Source organism: Cervus elaphus, chromosome 20 (genome assembly GCF_910594005.1).
Source record: "Cervus elaphus chromosome 20, mCerEla1.1, whole genome shotgun sequence".
Classification (NCBI taxonomy): Eukaryota; Metazoa; Chordata; class Mammalia; order Artiodactyla; family Cervidae; genus Cervus; species Cervus elaphus.
This window is the reverse complement of record NC_057834.1, coordinates 135756363-135780512: the sequence shown is the minus strand read 5'-3', so window position 1 is coordinate 135780512 and position 24150 is coordinate 135756363. Positions and strand designations below refer to the sequence as shown.

Genomic DNA, 24150 nt, shown 5'->3' with positions numbered 1-24150 from the left:
CTCCTCTAGGAGTTTTATAGTTTCTGGTCTTACATTTAGATCTTTAATCCATTTTGAGTTTATTTTTGTGTATGGTGTTAGAAAGTGTCCTAGTTTCATTCTTTTACAAGTGGTTGGCCAGTTTTCCCAGCACCACTTGTTAAAGAGGTTGTCTTTTTTCCATTGTATATCCTTGCCTCCTTTGTCAAAGATAAGGTGTCCATAGGTTCGTGGATTTATCTCTGGGCTTTCTATTCTGTTCCATTGATCTATATTTCTGTCTTTGTGCCAGTACCATACTGTCTTGATGACTGTGGCTTTGTAGTAGAGTCTGAAGTCAGGCAGGTTGATTCCTCCAGTTCCATTCTTCTTTCTCAAGATTGCTTTGGCTATTCGAGGTTTTTTGTATTTCCATACAAATTGTGAAATTATTTGTTCTAGTTCTGTGAAAAAATACCGTTGGTAGCTTAATAGGGATTGCTTTGAATCTATAGATTGCTTTGGGTAGTATAGCCATTTTGACAATATTGATTCTTCCAATCCATGAACACGGTATGTTTCTCCATCTGTTTGTGTCCTCTTTGATTTCTTTCATCAGTGTTTTATAGTTTTCTATGTATAGGTCTTTTGTTTCTTTAGGTAGATATACTCCTAAGTATTTTATTCTTTTTGTTGGAATGGTGAATGGTATTGTTTCCTTAATTTCTCTTTCTGTTTTCTCATTGTTAGTGTATAGGAATGCAAGGGATTTCTGTGTGTTAATTTTATATCCTGCAACTTTACTATATTCATTGATTAGCTCTAGTAATTTTCTGGTAGAGTCTTTAGGGTTTTCTATGTAGAGGATCATGTCATCTGCAAAGAGCGAGAGTTTCACTTCTTCTTTTCCTCTCTGGATTCCTTTTACTTCTTTTTCTGCTCTGATTGCTGTTAGCCAATGCATTTTAAATGAACAAATGAATGTAGGAATAAATGCCCTTTGGCGGTGTAACTGGAAGGCAGAGTTTTTAAAAAATTATAATCTTTTTAATACTCTCTGACTTCAGTTCAGTTCAGTCGCTCAGTTGTGTCTGACTCTTTGTGACCCCATGAACCGCAGCATCCCAGGCCTCCCTGTCCGTCACCAACTCCTGGAGTCTACCCAAACCCATGTCCATCAAGTTGGTGATGCCATCAAACCATCTCATCCTCCATCATCCCCTTCTCCTCCTGCCCCCAATCCTTCCCAACATCAGGGTCTTTTCCATTGAGTCAACTCTTCACATGAGGTGGCCAAAGTACTGGAGTTTCAGCTTCAGCATCAGTTCTTCCAATGAACACCCAGGACTGATTTCCTTTAGGATGGACTGGTTGGATCTCCTTGCAGTCCAAGGGACTCTCAAGAGTCTTCTCCAATAGCACAGTTCAAAAGCATCAATTCTTTGTCGCTCAGCCTTCTTTATAGTCCAACTCTCACATCCATACATGACTACTGGAAAAACCATAGCCTTGATTTTAAGGTACATGCATTAGTTTGATAAAAATTAATTTGGGGGACATCTAATGTTCCTATGGGAAGTCCATGTACCCACCCAGCAAAGCTCTTGAAACAACCCACGCCTTGTGTGTAATTACCTTGCAATCCCATCAAGGCTAAGAAAACTACAAGCCACCCAGGAGAAGGAAACATGAACCATGATTTTGCTCGTTGACTGTTGGGGTGTTTGATGAGATATCCATCCTGTCTTCGGTAACTTACAGAAATTCAGTGTCTTCATCTGAGCATTCTTTTCATAAAAATCAAAGGCTTTCCTTCTCAAAAGAAGTATTAGCATTTTAATCACTGACTTTATGCCCCCTCCTCCGTCCACTTCTGAGCAGATGAAAACTACCCCGTCTCTGGCTTCTCCTGCTCTCAGATTAAAAACTCATTCTCTGCTACAGGAAAGAGCAGACCGTTGTTTCCCTTTGAGAGCCATGAATAGCTTCCTGCATTTATAAATGTCCATGAAATTCTTGAAGGGATTGAGACGTGCCCTGTGCAAAAGTGTCATGGGAAAAACAAAGTTTCAGTGGAAAACTAGGTCCATTTACATAACCTCTAGGTAAAACCCACGAAGGCTGCTTGGAACTGCTTTATCTGTAAATCAGAGTCACGGCTCCAGAGTGAGGATGTCACGAGGTGCCACTGCTTCCACATAAACAGTCATATCTTGCTTTCCTTTCTGTTGAATATTCTGGGTCCCTTTCATTATTAAATGCATTGCTTCCTGTCTTATCTATCCCCTGAAAAAGCAAAGTGGCTTCCTTTGAATAACAAAGCGATTTGCTGTAAAAGATCTTAATGAAGCAGGTGGGTTTTGCTCATGGAGATTTAATCATCTGTTAGAAGAGAGTTGTTATTGTTATTGCTGAGTGTTGTTGTTTTTTAGTCGATAAGTCCTCTCTGACTCTTTGCAACCCCATGGACTGCAGCCCACCAGGCTCCTCAGTTCATGTGATTTCCCAGGCAAGAAGACTGGAGTGGGTTGCCATGTCCTTCTCCAGAGGATCTTCCAGACCCTGGGATCAAACTCACGTCTCCTACTCAGCAGACTGAGATGGTTGAATGGCACCCAATGAACGTGACTTTGAGCAAGCTCCAGGAGTTGGTAATGGACAGGGAAGCCTGGCGTGCTGTAGTCCACAGGATCGCAAAGAGTCAGACACGACTGAGCAACTGAACTGAAATGAACTTGGCAGGTGGATTCTTAACCACTGACCCAGCACAAAAGTCCCAGTGCTATTGACGAATAGAACATTTTAGCGCAGTTATATTTTCAAGGGGGAAAACTTAGAATTTTAAACCCATAAAAAAGAATGTTAAACCCATATTATTCCTACATTTCAGAGTTTCCCTCAGTGTAAGCTTATGTAGATTTCAGAAAATGCACAGAGAAGGAGCAGTTGCCTTCAGGCCCGTGAATTAACCGCCCTTCATGTACTCACACCTCACAAGCTCACTGCAAAATCCCCCTTCTGGGGGATTCAGGCCAAAGAGGAAACGCTCAGATATTTATGACTTAAGACATTTTTCACATCAAAGGGGTGGTATAAACCATGTAGGCAATGCATTCTTGCCCTGAACACTGATGAGCAGGATAGTTCTCTCTTGCTGACACTGTCCATGGGAATGACTATTCAAAGTGATGACTCTTCAGAGCCAGCTTTCCAGTCATTTCCTGTGTGCCCATCCCTGCCGCGCCTGGCCCACATCTGTCTTGTTCCAGCAGTCCCAGGCTGGCTACCTCCCCCATCGGGGTGGTGATTCTGCTTGAAGTGAGAGTCGCTCAGTCATGTCCGACTCTTTGCCATCCGGTGGACTAAACAGTCCATGGAATTCTCCTGGCCAGAACACTGGAGTGGGTAGCCATGCCCTTCTCCAGGGAATCTTCCCAACCCAAGGATGGAACCAGGTCTCCCACATTGCAGGCAGATTCTTTGCAAGCTGAGCCAGAAGGGAAGCCCAAGAATCCTGGAGTGGGTAGCCTATCCCTTCTCCAGAGGGTCTTCCCGACCCAGGAATCAAAGTGGGGTCTTCTGCATTGTAGGCGGATTCTTTACCAACTGAGCTATCAGGGAAGCCCTGATTGAACTTTTTAAAAAATATTTATTTATTTGGCTGAGTCTTAGTTGCAACACGCAGGATCTTTGATCTTCCTTACAGCGTGTGGTTCTTGGTGGCATTCAGACTCTTAGCTGTGGCATATGAGACCTAGTTGCCTGGCCAGGGATGGAACCTGGGCCCCCTGCACTGGGAGCTCAGAGTCTTAGCCCCTGGACCACCAGGGAGGTCCCTCACCTTGACCCTCACCTCTGACAGATGTCCAGGAGGCACACCCCCAAGCCCCTCCAGCCCCATCATCACATCCCATTGTCTGAGCCTCAGCAGTGGCTGGGCCACCTCTCACCTGGCCACCTTGCTGGGGAAGAACCCATGGGTGCATCAATTTTATGAAAATTTCACCACCTTTGTGATGTGTTATCTTTTTCTGATAAATTCACAGTAGTCACCCTGGAAAAGATCTGGGCACTTTCAACCTCATCTTTTTCGAAAACCTGCCCCTGAAACTTTGCATCACTGGTAGATTTCTCCTTCCCATCTTCCTAAGATTGGCCAAGGATTGGTGGAGCCCTGCGCAGGCCACACTGCCCTCAGTTTAACTGGGGGGAGACTGCTAAGCCTGAGAGCCCTTGCTAGGCCTGAAATCCAGACAGGCCAATCCCTCTGCCCAGGCAGCAGTCCAGGAAGTGAGCTGGCCCACCAGACCTGTGTGAGGTCAGCAGTTTGTGATGACCCTCTTCGGCTTCCAGAAACCTCCCTGCCAGCCTCTGGGAGCAGCATCAGGGTGTCCCCCCAGGGCTTGTCCACCCGACCCACACTTCTGGAAAATAGGGGCTCCCTGTCTCCCTCCATTTGTGTCCTGTGTGGTCCCAACTCAGAGCCCTGTAGGAGGACACGCCCCGTGGTCCTGTGTCCCCTCTTGCACTTGCTAAAAACAATGTTTTTAAGTGTTCTTAGCACAGCCACTGTCCCACTGGCCCCTCGCCCCTTGCGGGTGGAGATTGTTAATAAGCAAAGGACCACGTAAGGCCAGCAGCTGGTAGGTGGTAGGATGGGGGATCCCCCTGACAGGTTCCCCCTGGTCAGAGCCTTGGGGCCATTCCCTGCCTGGCTGGGCACCCTTGTGTGTCTGCCTCTTGTGGCCCTGTTGCTCTGTCGCCCGGAATCTGCAGCTCCCACCACGTCTCATCCCTTCTCCTTTCCTTTCTCACTGCTTCTGCTCACCCCCGGCCTCTGTGCTTTACCCAGAGATTCCACCCTCCTTTCTCGTCTGTGTGCCCACTTAGCTCTCTTGAGAATCTTCTCTCCCCTCTGCCTGCAGCGTTGACCCCTTGGCTCCCTGTGCACCCAGACATGCATTTCTGTCAGTGACTGTCCTCTGGGTGTTAAGTGCCAGCCCCTCCCTGCTTGGTCAGCTGTGTTGGGGGATACACTCCTGTCTGATCTCAGGATCAGTGGTCACAGGGGAGGCTGTGCTTGCGAGGCTTCTGCCCCGTCACTCACCACCTGCTGTCCAGACCCGGCACAGGCCCCCTTTCTTCCCAGTCGTAGCCATTGTCAGACGAGGTGGGCCACCCCGTGGTCCTCGACTGCCCTCCCGAGTTGAACAGCATCAGTGCCCCCAAGGGACCAGCTCCCAGCGAAGTGGCCCAGCTGCGTGGTGGTTGCAGGTTTGGTTCCAGCAGATTTTCATCACAGTCTGAACATAAATTCAAGGAAGAGATCTCTTCCCCAACTGGCGAGTCTTTTTCCCTTGGGAGATTCTCCAATCCCACGGCCAGGGTCCAGGGGTCTGCACCTCTGTGAACATTTGGAATTCCCCTTCTGAGAAAACAGTTTTATTTCCATTTATTCCAGTGATTCAAAATTACCCTTATTTCCTCTAACCATCCTCCTAACTGCCAGGGTAAGGCCAAAGGGACATGTAAAATATATATGATTTCAAAAACATCCCAAAAGTAATACAAAAACACAGCTGTTGAATTCGGGATGAGTGATGGGTACCTGTGTGTTCAGTGTTGGCTTTTAATAGGGGCCAAGGTAAATCACGGGTAAGCTGAACTAGCAACAAAGTCTCTCCCATTTCATTGAATCATTTGAATAATAGAACTAATGGAAAACGTATTACAAAAACAGTTACCTGTAATTCCATAACCCCATAATTGTTGTTGTTGTTGTTCAATCGCTAAGTCATGTCCGCTCTTTGTAACCCCATGGACTGCAGCACACCAGGCTCCCTGTCCTTCACTGTCTCCTGGAGTTTGCTCAGATTCATGTCCATTAAGTCGGTGATCTTATCTAACCATCTCATCCTCTGTCGTCCCCTTCTCCTCCCGCCTTCAAAGTTTCCCAGCATCAGGGTCTTTTTCAATGAGTCGGCTCTTCACATCAGGTGGCCAAAGGATTGGAGCCTCAGCTTCAGCATTTCCAATGAATATTCAAGACTGATTTCCTTTAGGATTGACTGGTTTGATCTCCTTACAGTCCAAGGGACTCTCAAAAGTCTTCTCCAGCACCACCATTGGAAAGCATCAATTCTTTGGCGCTCAGCCTTCTTTATGGTCCAACTCTCACATCTGTACGTGACTACAGTGGTACCTAAGAGTACCATTTGTTTCATACTTCGTTATTGGAGCTTTTCACATTAGCAGTTTTCTTCTTTATTTTTTAGATGTTGTACAGGCACAGTTCTTCCATCTGGAAAGTGGAAAAGAAGGACATAGGGTGGAAAATTGAGTTTGTGTTATATTTCACAAAACTGCCTTCATTCATCTTCAAGTAGAAAAAAATTCATTTTCTTTTCCTTTCTCCTTCTGGAGTGCAGACCTGTGGAAGAATAAAGACGAATCGTGGAATTTCCCCCAGGACTATGACCCTGAACTGATCAAGGAGGACAAACGTAAGGAACTGGAGTCGGAGATCAGAGTGCAGGTAAAGCGGCTTTAATGTTAAAGTCCTAGTAAAGTCTTCCACTGCAGTGCTTTTTTATATCGTCCTGTTAGTAACCTACCCAGAATTTAAGCTGTTTCTAAAGTCACAAAGAAAACACAAAGCAGGCAAATTGACCTAAAACATAGTATCTTTTCTGTTGACCTAGGTTGATGAGCTGATGAGACAGGAACTAAAAAACTTAAAACTAGCTGTGAACAGAGAGAAGGAACTATCAGTCAGACCAGGAAAGAAGAAAGGAGGTAAAAAGGTGAGTGATGCTTATGCTCGGGAGACGGAGGGCAGAACTGAACTGTGACCAGGAGCCCGACCCCAGCGTCCAGGACTGGTCCAGGCGGGCCTCAGGCAGACCCTGGCTGCCCTGGGCTGCTTTCCAGGAAACGTGCCTACCTGTGGTGACTTCCCTGGGTCCACTATGCACTGGTCTACCAAATGCATAGCCCTCAGGGTTGTGGACTCATAAGTGGGATAAATCTAGTCTGGGAGTGAACTCCCCACCTTCATCACTGTGGATCCGTGGTACCCAAGCCCACAGGTGGGATGAGAACTCTCAGAGGAGCTAGGACATGTGCCTCAAATGCCCACCTGTCTCACCCTGTAGATCTGTGTGTGGAGGCCAGAGGCAAAGAGCAGGTTCTTGGAGAGTCAGGGAATCTGATGAATTGAATTTTAAGTTGCCACTCAACCATCTCCCAGTGGTTTAGAGGCCAGTCAGATCCCAATATACAGTGTTATGCACTGGGGTCTTGTAAGGTAATAGAAAATGTTCGTATTGGTCTCTGCCCCCACTTGCTGGCATGGAGCTCCTGGAACCCTTGTAAATTCCTAAGTGATAAGTGCACTGGAAGCCTCTTTTGTTACAGTGAATCAATGCTGGGTGGGTTTCTGGGTTGGGACTTGTTACCACCAGAAAGACCAAGCCTTGATCAGAAGCCTGGAAATCTCAGTTCCGTCCACCCCATTCCCAAGTCAGAGGAGAGGAGCTGGGCATGGAGTTAATACCTCATCATGCCTGTGTGAGGGGGTTTCTATAAAACCCCAGTAATCATGGGATTCGGAGAGTTTCCAGGTGGGCAAACGCAACCACATGCTGGAATGGTTGTTGTTGTTCAGTCGCTCAGTTGTATCCCACTCTTTGCGACCCCACGGACTGCAGCAGGCCAGGCTTCCCTGTCCATCACCAACTCCCGGAGCTTGCTCAAACTCACGTCAGTGATGCCATCCAACCATCTCATCCTCTGTCGTCCCCTTCTCCTCCTGCCTTCAATCTTTCCCAGCATCAGGGTCTTTTCCAATGAGCCAGTTCTTCACATCACATGGCCAAAGTATTGGAGCTTCAGCTTCAACATCAGTCCTTTCAGTGAGTATTCAGGATTGATTTCCTTTGAGATTGACTGCTTGGATCTCCTTGCAATCCAAGGGACTCTCAGTAGTCTTCTCCAACACCACAGTTCAAAAGCGTCAATTCTTCGGCATTCAGCCTTCTTTAAGGTCCAACTCTCACATCCATACACGGTTACTGGAAGAAACCACAGCTCTGACTAGATGGATCTTTCTCAGAAAAGTGATGTCTCTGCTTTTGAATGCACTGTCTAGGTTTATTTTCTTCCCAGGAGCAAGCGTCTTTTAATTTCATGGCTGCAGTCACCATCTGCAGTGATTTTGGAGCCCAAGAAAATAAAGTCTGTCACTGTTTCCATTGTTTCCCCATCTATTGCCATGAAGTGATGGGACCAGATGCCATGATCTATTTTTTGAACTTTGAGTTTTAAGCCAACTTTTTCACTCTTCTATTTCACCTTCATCAAGAGGCTCTTTAGTTCTTCTTCGCTTTCTGCCATAAGGGTGATGTCGTCTGTATATCTGAGGTTATTGATATTTCTCCCAGCAGTCTTGATTCCAGCTTGTGCTTCATCCAGCCTGGCATTTCACATAATGTACTACTCTGCATAGAAGTTAAGTAAGCAGGGTGACAGTATACAGCCTTGATGTAATCCTTTCCCAATTTGGAATCAGTCCGTTGTTCTATATTCGGTTCTAACTGTTGCTTCTTGACCTGCATACAGGTTTCTCAGGAGGTAGGTAAGGTGGCCTGGTATTCCCATCTCTTTAAGAATTTTTCAGTTTGTTGTGATCCACACAGTCAAAGGCTTTGGCATCATCACTGAAGCAGAAGTAGATGTTTTTCTGGAATCCTCTTGCTTTTTCTAGAAGGGTAACACACCCCAACTTCGTAGAGGCAGAAACTCCTGTGCCCAGGAGCCTCCCAGACCTTGCCCTGCACACCTTCTCATCTGGTTGTTCTTCTGTGTCCTTTATTGTGTCCCTTGATGAACTGATAGGTATGTTTCCGTGAGTTGTGAGCCACTCTAACGAATTCATCAAACCCATGGAGGGGGTCATGGGAACCTTAGATTTACAGCCCGTTGATCAGAAGCACAGGTGACGATCTAGACATGTGATTGTCATTTGGAGTGGGGTGGGGGCGGTCTTGTGGGATATATCACCCTCCACCTGTGGGATCAGACTCTATATCTCCAGGTCAACAGTGCCAGAATTGAGTTAGATTGTAGGAGCCCCAGCTGGTGTTGCAGAAGGTTTCTTGATGGAGGAAATCCCCATACAACTAGCGTCAGAAGTGTGTGAACATGGTTCCCTTGGGTCCAGAGCCAGCCGTGCCTCTGGGGCCAGGATACTCCAGGCAGAGGAGCTGGCGGGAGTGCGGGCTTTCTCAAGTTCCCATGGTCCATCAGCCCTCCCTGTCCCATCAGGGACTCACACACTCCGTGAGTTTGTCATACTCTCAACTGCATTAGTGATTAGTTTGCCAACCCAGGGGGATGTGTGGTGTCTACAGTGACTCTATCCTGAAGCCTTCTGTGTTGATTTTACAGTTTACCGTTTTATAGCTTGCCTCTGACTCTTCAGATTAACACCTGAATGTCCTTCATGCACCTCCTTGGAGCCTCCATCATTGTAGCCCAATGCATGCTTAGTCGCTCCATCATGTTCCACTGTTTGTGACCCCGTGGACTGTAACCCACCAGGCTCCTCTGTCTTTGGGATTCTCCAGGCAAGAATACTGGAGTGGGTATCCATTCCCTTCTCCAGGGGATCTTCCTGACCCAGGGATCGAACCCAGGTCTCCTGCATTGCAGGCAGATTCTTTACCATCTGAACCACCAGGGAAGCCCATAGCCTGATGAGGGTTCTCTATATGTAATTCCCACAAGTAAGTGAGGGCACCTATTTATGCCACTCATTGACCTATCGAATTGACTGTCTTCAAAAAGTGATGCTTTAATGACTGAATGTGGAAATCAAGCCAAACAAAAGGGGAAATGAAGACAGGAGGTGACTGCCCCCTTCCAGCTGCGACTAGGCTTCCTCTTCTTAACCACAGCTGATAATCGGTCTGGCCCACGGGTACCTTCTGCACTGCTGCCCCTTTCACTCCCTGAAGCCTGGTGTCTGCCCTCACCACGTCCTAGCTCATGAAGTGTCCCAAGATGGGGTTGCTATGAATTTCCCTCTTGTAATTAAACTGACTGAACACACACTAGACGTGCTCAGGGTACCCCCAACAGATTGATGGTAATTGTGTAACTGTAGAGTTTTGAGTTCTCAAAATTCCCATCCAAGTGACCTTGGGAGACATAAATATGATTTCATTTCATAAGCTGAGACTAATTAGCTATATTAAATCCCCTCCTTAAGAAGACCATTAGCAGAAGGGGAATGGGCAACCTTGAACATCAGAAAGGAGAAAAAGGACTCAGAGGAATACAATTTATCTGTGTTATTCCAGCTTTATCCAGAGAAGGTGACTTGATCAGAGGTCATACAGCCACCTGAGCGCCCCTCTTGAAATACAGATATGACCTTAGCACTCCATGCTGAAACCCTTCAATGACACCCGAGTTCCCACAAGGATAAAGGTGACAATCTCCTGCCAGGCTTACAAAGCCATGCCCGACTTGGCACGGGTTCTCCTCTTCAGGCTCATCACCCGCTTCTCCCTCCCTGGCTGCACTCCAGCACCTGACCTTCCTCTCTGTCCTTCAAACACACTGTGCTCCCTCCCACCACAGGGCCTTTGCACGTGCTGCTCTCTCTCAAGAACTGTCTTTGCTCCCACCCTCAGTCCCGAGTGTAGTTAAACCCCTACTCATCCCTGGGGTCAGTCCAAGTCCTTTTTCCTCGAGAAAACCTTCTGGGACCTCCGAGTAATTCTGGTTGCTCTGCATGCACTTGACGCTGTGCTACAGTGGCTTCCTGGTGCTTCATCGTAGTTTTCGTGTTATATTTACTGATGAGATCTTTTTATTAGTATCTGCCTTCCCATATCTACTGAAGTGCAGAGACTGCATGACTGTCTTTGCTGCTCACTATTGTAACCTTTTCTGGCACATAGCAAGCCCTCAGCACATATTATTGTGTTAGTTAACTCATCAAATCTAGATCCTATGCAGATTGACCCCTCTCAGCTAGATCAGTGCCTTAAGATGCCACAGTCATGGCATCGGTGAAAATTCAGAGCATCCAGCCACTTTCTTTGCTATTCCGTACTCAACAAGCAACCTCCCAGTGAGTTACTGTGGCTTCATGTTTATTTCGTAACAAGAGAGAAAGCTACAGCCTGTTTCTCTCAGCAATTATACTTCACAGTACAGTTTAATCTACTTAGCTTACAGTTTCATCCACCTTCTCTTGTGATTTGGAGATCCAAAATCTGATATTGAGGGACAGATCCTCTTTACTAATTGTTTCATTCAGCAGTATTTATTGAGCACTGTATGCCAAGTCCACTTCAAGGCGTTTGAGGTACACAAGGTAACGAGACAGACAGAGAGTCTGTTGTGGCAGAAACAAGTTCCCAGGTACACAGGACTGTCAATCAGCCCTGGGTGGGCTGTGGCCCCCATTATGACATCACTGTCATAGCAAGAGTATCCATGGCAGGTGCTCTCTGGGGAGCTGGCCCACTGTGGTCTGGCCCTGGTTTCCACATCCTGCCCTGGAGTAACCTGGAGCACGTGTGGCCCCCAGCTTTGACCATGGCCAGTGTGGGCAGGTAGAAATTTAGAATCGTCTTTTTAAAAAAACAAATAAACATTCTACAGCTGAAAAATATAGTATCCAAAAGTATGAAGTCTTCTACCTGGTTTAACAATACTGTGGACATAATAAATGCAGGTTGACCTCAATCACAAATCAGTAGGAAATACAAACTGAAGTATAGAAAAAAACAAATAAGATAAAGAACAGACAAGAAGGGATATTTGAGGCATAGTCGAATGTTGTAACATATGTACAATTAGAATTTGCCCAAAAAAAGGAGGATGGAACAGAAGCAATAAATAAAAAAGTAATGTTTGTTAAATTTTCCAATTCAGATGAAATACACCAAGCCATGAATTCAAGAGCTTCACTGAGGTTCAAGAAGAATGAGGTCCAGACACATCATAGTCAAAATGCTGAAAGTCAAAAGACACATCAGAGTCAAAATGCTGAAAGTTACTACATTCTTTTTAAAAGCACATTTCCTTCAGGGTAATGAAAAATAAGAAAGACTACTGAGTCTCTCAGCAGAAACTATGAAAGCCAGAAGGAATTGAATGGCATCTTGAAGCACTGGGAAAAAATAACTACCAGTCTAGAATTCATACCCAATGAAAATGTCCTTCAAAACTGACAATAAAATAGAGATATTTCCAGACAGACAAAATCTGAGAGGACTTATCAGCAACAGACCCATAATATGAAAATACTAAAGGGATGTTATTCTTCAAGCTGAAGGAAAATTAGTTCAGATGAGAGAACAGAGAGATAAAAGAAATTTTCAGCTCTGAAAATATATATTTTCAGCTCTGAAAATATATATTTTCAGCTCTGTAAATATTTGGGTAAATATAAAAGGCTAAATACTCTTAAAATAATCTGATTTTTAAAGCAAGAATAGTAAGAGTTATGTGTGTGTACACCATATATACAAGTAAAATATAGAACAGCAGCAGAAGAAAAGGCAGATAGCAGTAAATGGACTTGTGGCATTATTGCATTTCTCAGGAAACCATGAAAGGCTAACTTAAGGTAAATTATAATAAGCTAATGATGTATTTTGTAATTCTTTAAGATGACACTAAAATATATAGAAAAAGAGTAATAGCAAAGATAAGTAGAAAAATAAAAATTAATTGAAAAGAATACAGGAAAGGAAAAATAGGAATAAAAATAAAAGTAAATTAATAAATAATAAAAAGAAAGGAAATGCAAATATGATTGAATTAAACTCAACCAAATCCATAATTACATGAAATGAAAACACACCAAATGTTTTAATTAAAAGACAATAATTTCCATACTGGAAAAATACAAACTTTGTGCTGTTTATAAGAAGCACAATTCAGTTCACTTCAGTTCAGTCACTTAGTCATGTCCGACTCTTTATGACCCCATGGACTGCAGCACACCAGGCTTCCCTGTCCATCACCAACTCCTGGAGCTTGCTCAAACTCATGTCCATTGATTCGGTGACACCATCCAACCGTCTCATTCTCTGTCATCCCCTTCTCTTCCTGCCTTCAATCTTTCCCAGCACCAGGGACTTTTCTAATGAGTTGGCTCTTCACACCAGGAGGCTAAAGTATTGGAGTTTCAGCTTCAGCATCAGTCCTTCCAATGAATATTCAGGATTGATTTCCTTTAGGATGGACTGGTTTGATCTCCTGGCAGTCCAAGGGACTCTCAAGAGTCTCCTCCAACACCACAGTTCAGAAGCATTTTGCCTTTTCATACTGTTGGTGGGGTTCACAAAAAGATATAAATAAACAAAGTGTGCTCACACTTTAGACTTTAATTTTGATTGGGGTATAACTGCTTAACAATGTTGTGGTAGTTTCAGGTGGACAGCAAAGGGACTCAGTCATACATATACATGTATCCATTCTCCTCCCATACCCCTTCCCATCCAGACTGACATATAGCATTGAGTAGAGTTCCATGAAGAAGCATGCTTTAAACATAAAGAATAGATATGTTGAAAATAAAAGAACAGTCAACCATAAATCATCAAAGCACTAACCGAAAGGTAGCTAGTGTAACTCAACATCAGACAAAGAAGACTTTAGGTGATAACCACCCTACACCATTCAAACAATGGAAACAGTGAGAGACTTTATTTTCTTGGGCTCTAAAATTACTGCAGATGGTGACTGCAGTCATGAAATTAAAAGACGCTTCCTCCTTGGAAGAAAAGTTATGACAAACCTAGAGAGCATATTAAATAGCAGAGACATTACTTTGCCAACAAAGGTCCATCTCGTCAAGGCTATAGTTTTTCCAGTAATCATGTATGGATGTGAGAATTGGACCATAAAGAAGGCTGAGTGTCAAAAAACCGATGCTTTTGAATTTCAGTGTCAGAGAAGACACTTGAGAGTCCCTTGGACTGCAAGGAGATCAAACCAGTCAATCCTAAAGGAAGTGAGTCCTTAATATTCATTGGAAGGACTGATGCTGAAGCTGAAGCTCCAATACTTTGGCCCCCTGATGCGAAGACCCAGCCTATTAGAAAAGACCCTGGTGCTGGGGAAGATTGAAGGCAGGAGGGAGAAGGGGATGACAGAGGACAGGATGGTTGGATGGTATCACTGACTCGATGGGCATGAGTTTGAGCAAGCTCCAGGAGACGGTGAAGGACAGGGAAGCCGGGCATGCTGCAGTCCATGGGGTCACAAAGTGTTGGACACAACTAAGCAACAGAACAACAAAAACACGCCATTCAAACACCTCAGAAAAACAGGATCCCTGCTCCAGTACACACCAGCAAAGCTGCATGAGGAGCCTACCCCATGAAGACGTAGGAGGCAACCCAACATCCTCTGTGGAGTGGTGTGAGAGAAGACCAAAGTGTCACCACCCCTCCCTCCCTCCCTGCTGGGATGGATCAGAGGAAGCTAAGTGGACAGTCAGGACCTTCACCAGTTCCCAGTGGTAACAAGTGTCATTGGAAGACCACATGGGGGGAGCCAGAGGTCTTCCCCCCCCCCCCCCCGGAAATAGAAGGAACTCCCTCTCACAATGGAGTGAGGAATCTATCCTTCTACCTTCCTGACAGTAACCATACAACACATACACACAATTCCCCTGCCAGAGTGGTGTCAGAGTTTAAACAGAAGATTTAAATTCAGAGTCTCATAGCATAACGGGCTTCCCTGATAGCTCAGTTGGTAAAGGATCTGCCTGCGATGTGGGAGACCTGAGTTCAATCCCTGGGTTGGGAAGATGCCCTAGAGAGGGGAAAGGCTCCCCACTCCAGTACTCAAGCCTGGAGAATTCCATGGACTGTAGAATCTATGAGGTCACAAAGAGTTGGACTCAACTGAATGATTTTCACTTCACTTCACAGCATAATACAAAAATGTTTAGGTTTCATTGAAAGTCACTCATCATACAAGAACCTGGAAGATCTCAAACTGAAGGAAAATAGATAGTAGATCTCAAGTCTGAAATGTCAGAGATGTCAGAATTATCTGACAAACATTTTAAGGTTGTCATGATTAAAATCTCACAATGAGTAATTATGAAGCTTCTATATACAAATAAAAAAATAGAAAGCCTCAACAAAAAAGTATATAATACAGAGAAGAACCAAATAGATATTTTAGAGCTGAAAAGTACAGTATCCAAATTATTGGTTGAGCTCAGCAGCAGAATAGAGGTGACAGTGGAAAGAATCACTGAATTAGAAGATAGGACTATAGAAATTATGCAATATGAACAACAGAGAAAATCAACTGAAAAGAAAAGATAAACAGAGAATCAGGGACTGTGGGACTGTTAAAAAACATCTTGTATTTATGTCATCAAAGTCTCAGAAGATAAGGAGGATGAAACTGAAAAAGCATTTCAAGAAATAATGATTGAAATCTTCCCAAATTTGATAAAGAGATATAAACCTGCAGATTTAAGAAGCTGAGTGAAACCCAAACAAAATAAATACAAAGAAATCTGATCTGAGATACATCCTAGTTAATCTTCTGAATACTGAAGACAAAGAAAAAGTCTGGAAAGCATGGGGGATGGGGCGGGGGTGGAAAAGTGACTCTTTACCTATAGGGGAAAAAAGACACCTTAAATGACTGTGGATTGCTCACAAGAAATTGAGGCTAGAAGAAAGGATACAATACTTTTTCAAACACTGAAAAAATTTATATGCCACCAGAATTTATACCCAACAAAACTATTCTTCAGCAGTGAAGAGGGGGAAATCAAGATGAAGGAAAACTAAGATTTTTTCACCAGTAGAATCACCCAGAGAGGATTTCTAAAGGAACTTCTTTAAATGGAAAGGAAAACCTGGAGTATCAGAAGGGAAGAAAGAACTTGTAAGCAAAAACATAGGTAAAAAGAATAGGCTTTTCTGCCCTTTCTAAATTATGTTATTTGATGGAAGTAAAAATTATAATACTATTTGACATGGTTCTCAAGGTATGCAGAGGAGATATTTAAGAAAATGTTAACAAATGATGGCGGTATGAGTTAAAGGATATAAAGGGAATTAAGATTTTTCTACTTCAGTCAAAATATGACATGAATAGACTGTGATAGTTATACATATATAATGTAACACCCAGAGCAACTGCCAGAAAACTATGCAAAGAGATACACTCAAAGAACACCATCAAAGTTAAATTCTAAAAAATAAATGTTGAAGTCACTCACAGGATGACAGGAAAAACCAAATAAACGAAAAATATAACAGAAAAAAAAAATAAAATGGTAGACTGAAGTCCTAACATATCAGTAATTACATTAAATGTAAATAGTCTAAAGACAATAATTAAAAGACAGAGGTTAGCAAAGTGTATTTAAAAACATGACCCAACTGTATCTTCAGGAACCTCGTTTGATATATTATGAAATAAGCAGGTGTAAGTAAAAGGATGGGAAAAGTATACCATGCAAACAACCAAAAGAAAGCTATTATAATATCACATAAGGTAGATTTCAGAGCTGAGAAAATTGTCAAAGACAGGGAAGAACATTATATGTGGTAAAAGAGCCAATCCACAAAAGACATGGTAATCCTAAATGTTCATACACCAAACAGCAGAACTACAAAATATAGGAAGCAAAATCCAATAGAACGAACGGAAAAACAGAAAACTCTACAATTACAATTGGAGACTCAACATATCACTTTTAAGAATTGATACAATACTAGGCAGAAAGTCATTAGCAAGGATATTGCAAAACTCAACACCAGCAACAGACAGAATCTAGTTGACATTTATAGAACACTCTACTCAACTTCCCTGATGGCTCAGACAGTGAAGAATCTGCCTGGAATGCAGGAGATCCGAGTTTAATCCTGGGTTGAGAAGATCCCATGGAGAAGGAACTGGCAACCCACTCCAGTATTCTTGCCTGGAGAACTCTATGGACAGAGGAGCCTGGCAGCCTACACAAAGAGTCAGACACTACTGAGTGACTAACACCACCCAACAAAGAGAATGCATATTCTTTTCAAGTGCCCACAGAACATATTCCAAGGTGGACCATATTTTGTGCCATAGAACATATCTCAATAGATTGAAAAGAGTTGAAATTATGAAGAATGTCTTCCCCTACCACAATGGACTCAAACTAGAAATCAGGAACAGGAAACTAATGAGAAGATGTCCAGGCACAGGGAAACTAAACAGCACACTTCTAATTCATAGAACAAAGAAAAAACAGAAATAAAAACATATAACAAAAATATAAGATATAAAAATATCTGGGATACAAGCCAAGCGGCCCTGAGAGGGAAATTTGTAGCCTTAAACACATACACAGGGGCGTCCCTGATGGTTCAGTAGACGAAGAATCCCTGGCAACTGAGCAAGTCAGTCACCCTAGGCCCTCAGCACTTTTGCCATCATGGGCCTCTTCCTGGATGAAAAAAATACTAAAAAGATTACATGACTGGGTTGGTATAAAGGCAAGTATATAGCAATAGGGACTTCACAGGTAGCTCAGTGGTAAAGAATCCACCTACCAATGCCGGAGACACGGGAGATGCAGGTTTGATCCCTGGGTCTGGAAGATGCCCTGGAGAAGGAAATGGCAACCCACTCCAGTATTCTTGCCTGGAGAACCCTATGGTCAGAGGAGCCTGGTGGGCTACAGTCCATAGGGTCACAAAGAGTCAAACATGACTGAGTGACCAAGTGCAAACAGATACACTAGAAAAAAAAGAGGGAAAAGCTCAAATTCATCAGCCAAGCTCCCACCTTCAGAACCTAGAAAAGAGGAGAAAAAGCAGAAAGAAGAAAATAAAGAGCAGAAATCAGTGAAATTGAAAACAGAAAAACAGCACAGAAAGTAAATAAAACAGCTGACTTTTTGAAAATTGTCAATAATTGACAAACCTCTGGTAAAACTAACAAAGAAAAATAAAGTCACAAATTACCAACATCAGGAATGAAGCAAGGGTTGTCGCCACTGACTGCAGACATAAAAAGAATAATTTAATAAAGGATACTGTAAACAACTCTACACACATAATTTGACAACTTAACACAAGATGGACCCACTTTCCCTAAAAATACAAACTGCCACAACTCATTTCATATGAAATAGATAAATTGACTAGCTCTGTAACCATACAGAAGTTGAACTGTAATTAAAACAATTCCCCACATAGAATCTCCAGGGCCAGATGATTTACTACCAGAATTCTACCAAATATTCAAAGGTAGACTAACTCCAGTTCTACACAGTCATGTCCAGAAAACAGAAGAAGAAGGAACACTTCCCAACTCATTTCATAACAAGCTAATATTACCCTTAAATGAAAACCAGACAAAGACAATACCAAAAAAAGAAATCTGTAAGCCTGTATCCCTTGTGAATGTAGATGCAAAATTCCTTAGCAAAATATTATCAAATAGAATGAAACAATAAAGGGAATTATAAACCATGACCAAATGGAGTTTATTCCAAGAATGCAAGCCTCGTTCAATATTTGAAAATCAGTAATGGAATCAACTATGTTAATGGGCTAAAGAAGAAAAAAAATCACATGATCATATCAGTTGATACATAAAAAGCATTTGACACAATTTAACACTCACCCATAATAACTTGCTCAGAAAAATTGGAATAGAGAACTTCCATAACGTGATAAATTTACAGAAACACCCACAGCTAACTTTTTACTTAACAGTGAGAGACTAAATGTTTTTTTCCTAAGACTGGGAACACGGCCAGCGTGTCCACTCAGTAAACTTTCATGAACATGGTGTAGACATTTTAGCCAGTACAGTAGGACAAGAGAAGGAAATGAAAGAAACAGTCCTTATTTGTAGATGACATGAATGGCTATTTAGAAAATCCCAAGGATTCTACAAACTCCTAGAAATAAAAAAGTGCATTCAGCAAGGTTTTAGGATACAAGGGGAACATATAAAAATCAATCATATTTCTGTTTACTAGCAACGAATAGGTAGACACCAGGGTTAAAAATATATCACTTAAAATCACTCGAAACTGAAGTACCTAGGTGTAAAGCTAACAAAAATGTATGACTTGTATGCTAAAAGAACACCATGCTGATGAAAGAAATCAAAGATCTAAATAGAAAGACATACTATGCACATGAATTGGAAGACAACAGGTTGTAAAGATGTCAATTCTTTCCACATCAGTATACAAGATTAATCCAGTTCTTATCGAAATCCCAGAATGATAGTTATAAACATATATAAGATTATCCTAAAATGTATATGGAAAGACAGTGAATCTAGAATAGCTAAAATGACTTTGAAAAAAGAGGAATAAAGTAAAAAGAATCCATCCTTGTGATTTCAAGACTTGTTATACAGCCATAATAATCAAGACCTTTCGCTGTTTGTGGAGGGTTAAATCACGAATCAGTGAAACAGGACAGTTGAGGCATCAGCCAGTTCAGTTCAGTCACTCAGTCGTGTCCGACTGTTTGCGACCCCACGGACTGCAGCACGCCAGGCCTCCCTGTCCATCACCAACTCTCAGAGTTTACTCAGACTCATGTCCATCGAGTCAGTGATACCATCCAGCCATCTCATCCTCTGTCATCCCCTTCTCCTCCTGCCCCCAATCCCTCCCAGCATCAGGGTCTTTTCCAATGAGTCAGCTTTTCGCCTGTTGAGGTATAGGCTTGCACAGATAAGCCTGACTGATTTTTGACAAAGATGCACATGTAATTGAAGCAGAAAGGATGACCTTTTCACTAAATGGTGCTGGAGCAGGTGGACATCCACAGATTAAAAAAAGAAGAAAAACAACTTGACTTCTAAAAAACAAAAAAAAAACAAAAAACTTGACTTCTAAAAAAAAAAAACTTGACTTAAGTATTACATCTTGTACAAAAATTAACTCAAAATGGATCATGGACTTAGATGTAAAATGTAAAACTATAACTTTAAAAAAATATATAGGGTAATATACACGATGGAATATTACTCAGCCATAAAAAGGAATGCATTTGAGTCAGTTCTAATGAAGGGGATGAACCTAGAGCCCATTATACAGAGTGAAGTAAGTTAGAAAGAAAAAGATAAATATTGTATTCTAATGCGTATTTACAGAGTCTAGAAACATGGTACTGAAGGATTTGTTTGTAGGGCAGCAATGGAGAAACAGACATAGAATAGGTTTATGGACCTGGGGAGAGGGGAGGAGAGGGTGAGATGTATTGAAAGAATAACATGGAAACTTACATCACCATATGTAAAATAAATAGCCAATGGGAATTTGCTGTATGTCTCAGGAAACTCAAACAGGGGCACTGTATCAACCTAGAGGGTGGGGTGGGGAGGGAGATGGAAGGGAGGTTCAAAAGGGAGGGGATATATATTTACCTATGGCTGGTTCCTGTGGAGGTTTGACAGAAAACAACAAAATTCTATAAAGCAATTATCCTTCAATTAAAAAATAAATAATTTTCTTAATTGATGGAAAAAAATACATAGGGAAAATCTTTTGGGTCTAAGGTTAGCAAAGCATTCTTAGAATTAGCACTGAAAGCACAAATCCATTACAGGAAAATTAGGATTTCATCAAAACTAAACATGTTTGCGAAAGAGCCTGTTAAGAGGGTGAAAAGACAAACTACAGGTGGGGAGAAAGTATTCTCAAACCATATATCTGATGAAGAGCTAGTGTGTAGAAGATAAAAAGAACTCTCAAAACTCAACACTTAAAAAACCAAACAATCTGACTATAAAATGGACAAAAGACATGAAGCGACATTTCACCAAAGTGGATGTGCAGAGGGAACATGAGCACAGAAAGGATGTCTAATGTCATGAGCCATTAGAAAAAAAACAAAACCACAAAGAAATCACTCCATACCCACGAGGGTGGCTGAAATAAAAGCATTGGCAACATCAGGTGCTTAAGAGGACAGGGGCAAACTATTATCACTCTTATTTGATTGGTGGGAGTGTAAAATGGCATGATCAGCACATGAAATTTGGCATTTCTTAAAAAACAAACATGCAACCATGGGTGTGTGCGCTCAGTAGGTAAGTTGTGTCCGACTCTTTGCAACCCCATGGACTGTAGCCCGCCTCTGCCCATGGAATTTTCCAGGCGAGAATACTCAAGTGGGTAGCCATTTCCTTCTCCAGGGATCTTCCGGACCCAGGGATTGAACCTGCACAGAAGAACTCCTGTATCTCCCATGTTGGCTGGCAGACTCTTTACCACCTGGGAAGCCCACAGCAACTGCCATACAACCCAGCAATTGCACTCATCAGCATTTATCTCAGATAAATGAAGGCTTACACACACACACACACACATTTGTTGTGCCTTAATCAATTCATAATAGCCCCAAACTAGAAACAACAACTGGAAGAAGAATGAACTATTCATGCATGCAATAACCTGGAAACATTTCCCGAGAATTATGATGAATGAAAAAAGGGTTTTGCTGTTAGAACATTCCTAAAAGGACAAAAATTGTAGAAATAGAGGAGGGATTAGGGGTTTCTAGTAAAGCTGGGGTGGCCGAGAGAGCAACTTGAAGGATCCTTGTCGTGATAGGAAACCTTCTTGACTGTATCCGCATCAGATCAATATCTTGGTTGTGACCTTGAGAGAAAGTGCTGCAAGATGTTACCATTGGGAGACACACCCCAAAGGTTACATCTCTCTGTTTCAGTTCTTGGAACTGCATGTGAATCTAACATCATCTCAAAATAAAAAATTTCAACTTTTAAAATGCTGTAAAACATCAAGTATGGCTACGTGCAATCACATACATGAATGTAGTGATCGTAATACTGATTGGAGGAAGTCAGACATTGAAGAGTCTGTATTATAAGACCCCATGTCCAAGAACAGGTGACTTGAGTCCACAGAGAAGTCAGAGGAATGGTTACCTACAGACTGGAAAACCACGTGAGAAGAGAGTTCAGGAATAATGAAAATGTGTTCTGGATTTTAAACTGGGTGGCGCTGATGTGGTTCTATGTAAAACGTTTATCAGCCAGATGTGATGATACTTTACATAAATTATGATGTCATAGAAATGATAAAGCATGAATGAATGGATGAATGGGAAATGGACAGAGTGCATATATACCCTACTGTGTATAAAATACGTAACTAGTGAGAGCCTACTGCGTAGCACAGGGAGAAAAGAGAAGGACCCGTATGTGAAACAGATCACCAGGCCAAGTTCGATGCATCAATCAGGGCACTCAAAGCCAGTGCACTGGGACAACCCAGAGGGATGGGAGGTGGGGTTCAGGATGGGGACACATGTACACCCGTGGCTGATTCATGTCAGTCGGTCAGTTCAGTTGCTCAGTCGTGTCCGACTCTCTGCGAGCCCGTGGACTGCAGCATGCCATGTCAATGTATGGCAAAAACCACCACAATATTGTAAAGCAATTAGCCTCCAATTAAAATAAATAAATTAATTTTTTTAAAAAAGAGAAGGACCCGGAGGGAATCCTGTGTAACAGGGAACACACATCACCTGAGGAGCGTGAGATACGGCAAAGAAAGATAGGGGTCAGGCTGGGAGACTCGAACTGCATCCTGTGGGCAGTGGGGAGATGCTGGTGGATATTTTAGACAGAAGAGTTCAAGATCTCTGAGCTCTGCCTTAAGGGACCACGTTCCAGCACCGCCCTTCCGCCGTCACAGGGATCTGAGTGCGAAGCCCTTGGGGAAGCAGAGGCCGCCTGGCCTTTCCGGCTCCAGGTTTGGGGCCGGATGCTGACTGAGAGGCGATCAGAACCAAGGACAAGCACAGCTGATTGTGCACTGGGCACTCTCATCCTTTGTCGTAAGCATCCCAGGACCCAGAAGAAGACCCAGGACGCCCGGCGCCTGCTGAGAGCTCAGGGTGCATGTGGGTGTCGGGGGGCCACCTCCCCTGCCGACCCCTGTGCACACGAAGTCTCGCTGCTCCAGATCCAGGTCCCACGACTGACTTTTATCATTCCCCACCCCCTAAACCGGCCTCCTCGGCTCATTTCTAGAGCTCATTTTTCTTCATTTTTACTAAACTTTTTTTTTCTCTTCCATTTTCTTCCAGAAAAATAAAAAGAAGAAAGGCAGAAAAGGGAAGAAGGATAAAGACCTGACGGTGGACAGGTGAGGGGTGCACCCTGGGGGTGGGCAACCCAGAGAAGAGCCTGGGACACGGCCAGATCCTCTCGGCCTGGCCTGGGAGAGGCACTGCCCCGCCTCGCTGTACGCCACACCCTTCATCCTGGCAGAATGGGTGGGCGAAGCCCCGGGACTGCCCTGCAGTCCCGCACCCAGACCGGCATCCTCGACTGGGGAGACACAGACTCGGCCCCGTCGCTTCTGAGGCCGTGTGACGTCTTAAGCTTTACAATTCTTGGGGATCTGAATAAGTTTATTAAGAAATAGCATCCTGCTATAGCTTCTGAGGGAATTCTGAGACTTGAGGGCAGACACAGTTCTTATTCCCTTCCTGTCCCTGGGTCTGGCCCCTGGGGCCCTTTATAAATGCTCCTTGAAGCAAAGGATGAGGACTCATCACAAAGGGATGGTTCCATCTCCTTGAGCTTTGTTGGCTGAACTTTGATATTAATGGGTAATTGTAAAAGCTCACTTTAAGCTGAAATGGCCTTCAGTGCTTTAGCATTAGAAATAGTTAGGGCCCAGGTTTTCAAACATTTTCAAGGAGTTTAATTAAAAATCCCCTCTAAGGGAATGTCAGGAGTCATTTTGAATGCATATACCTTTCTTCCCCGTGGGTTTGTTAACAGGTGACAGGTGTTGCTCCCTAGGGTGTTCCCTAGTTCCTCTTTGGACTTCCCAAGTGGCGTTTGTGGTAAAGAACCTGCCTGCCAACACAGGAGACACAGGAGACGCAGGTTCGATCCCAGGGTTGGAAAGATCCCCTGGAGGAGGAAATGGCAACCCACTCCAGTATTCTTGCCTGGAGAATCCAGTGGACAGAGGAGCCTGGTGGGTTACAGTCCACGGGGTTGCAAGAGTCTGATGCAACTGAAGCAGCTTAGCGTGCATGCATGCTTGTTCCTCTCTGGGTGCAGTGATACAGTCCCAAACTCTGCTTGAGAGAGGACCCATGAGAGAAAAGGCCAGCTTGGGACCATCCG

At 43.3% G+C, this 24150-nt stretch overlaps 1 protein-coding gene across 3 annotated transcripts in view; it reads left to right on the top strand.

The window, feature by feature from the left end:
- The window catches only part of IQCA1 (IQ motif containing with AAA domain 1), a 195274-nt gene that overhangs the window by 105673 nt on the left and 65451 nt on the right, over positions 1-24150 (top strand). For all 3 annotated transcript variants that reach the window (XM_043878061.1, XM_043878060.1, XM_043878062.1), the window contains 3 exons: positions 6387-6493; positions 6660-6761; positions 23094-23152. In XM_043878061.1, coding sequence (XP_043733996.1) covers positions 6387-6493; positions 6660-6761; positions 23094-23152 — 268 coding nt within the window. The remainder of the gene's footprint in view (positions 1-6386; positions 6494-6659; positions 6762-23093; positions 23153-24150) is intronic.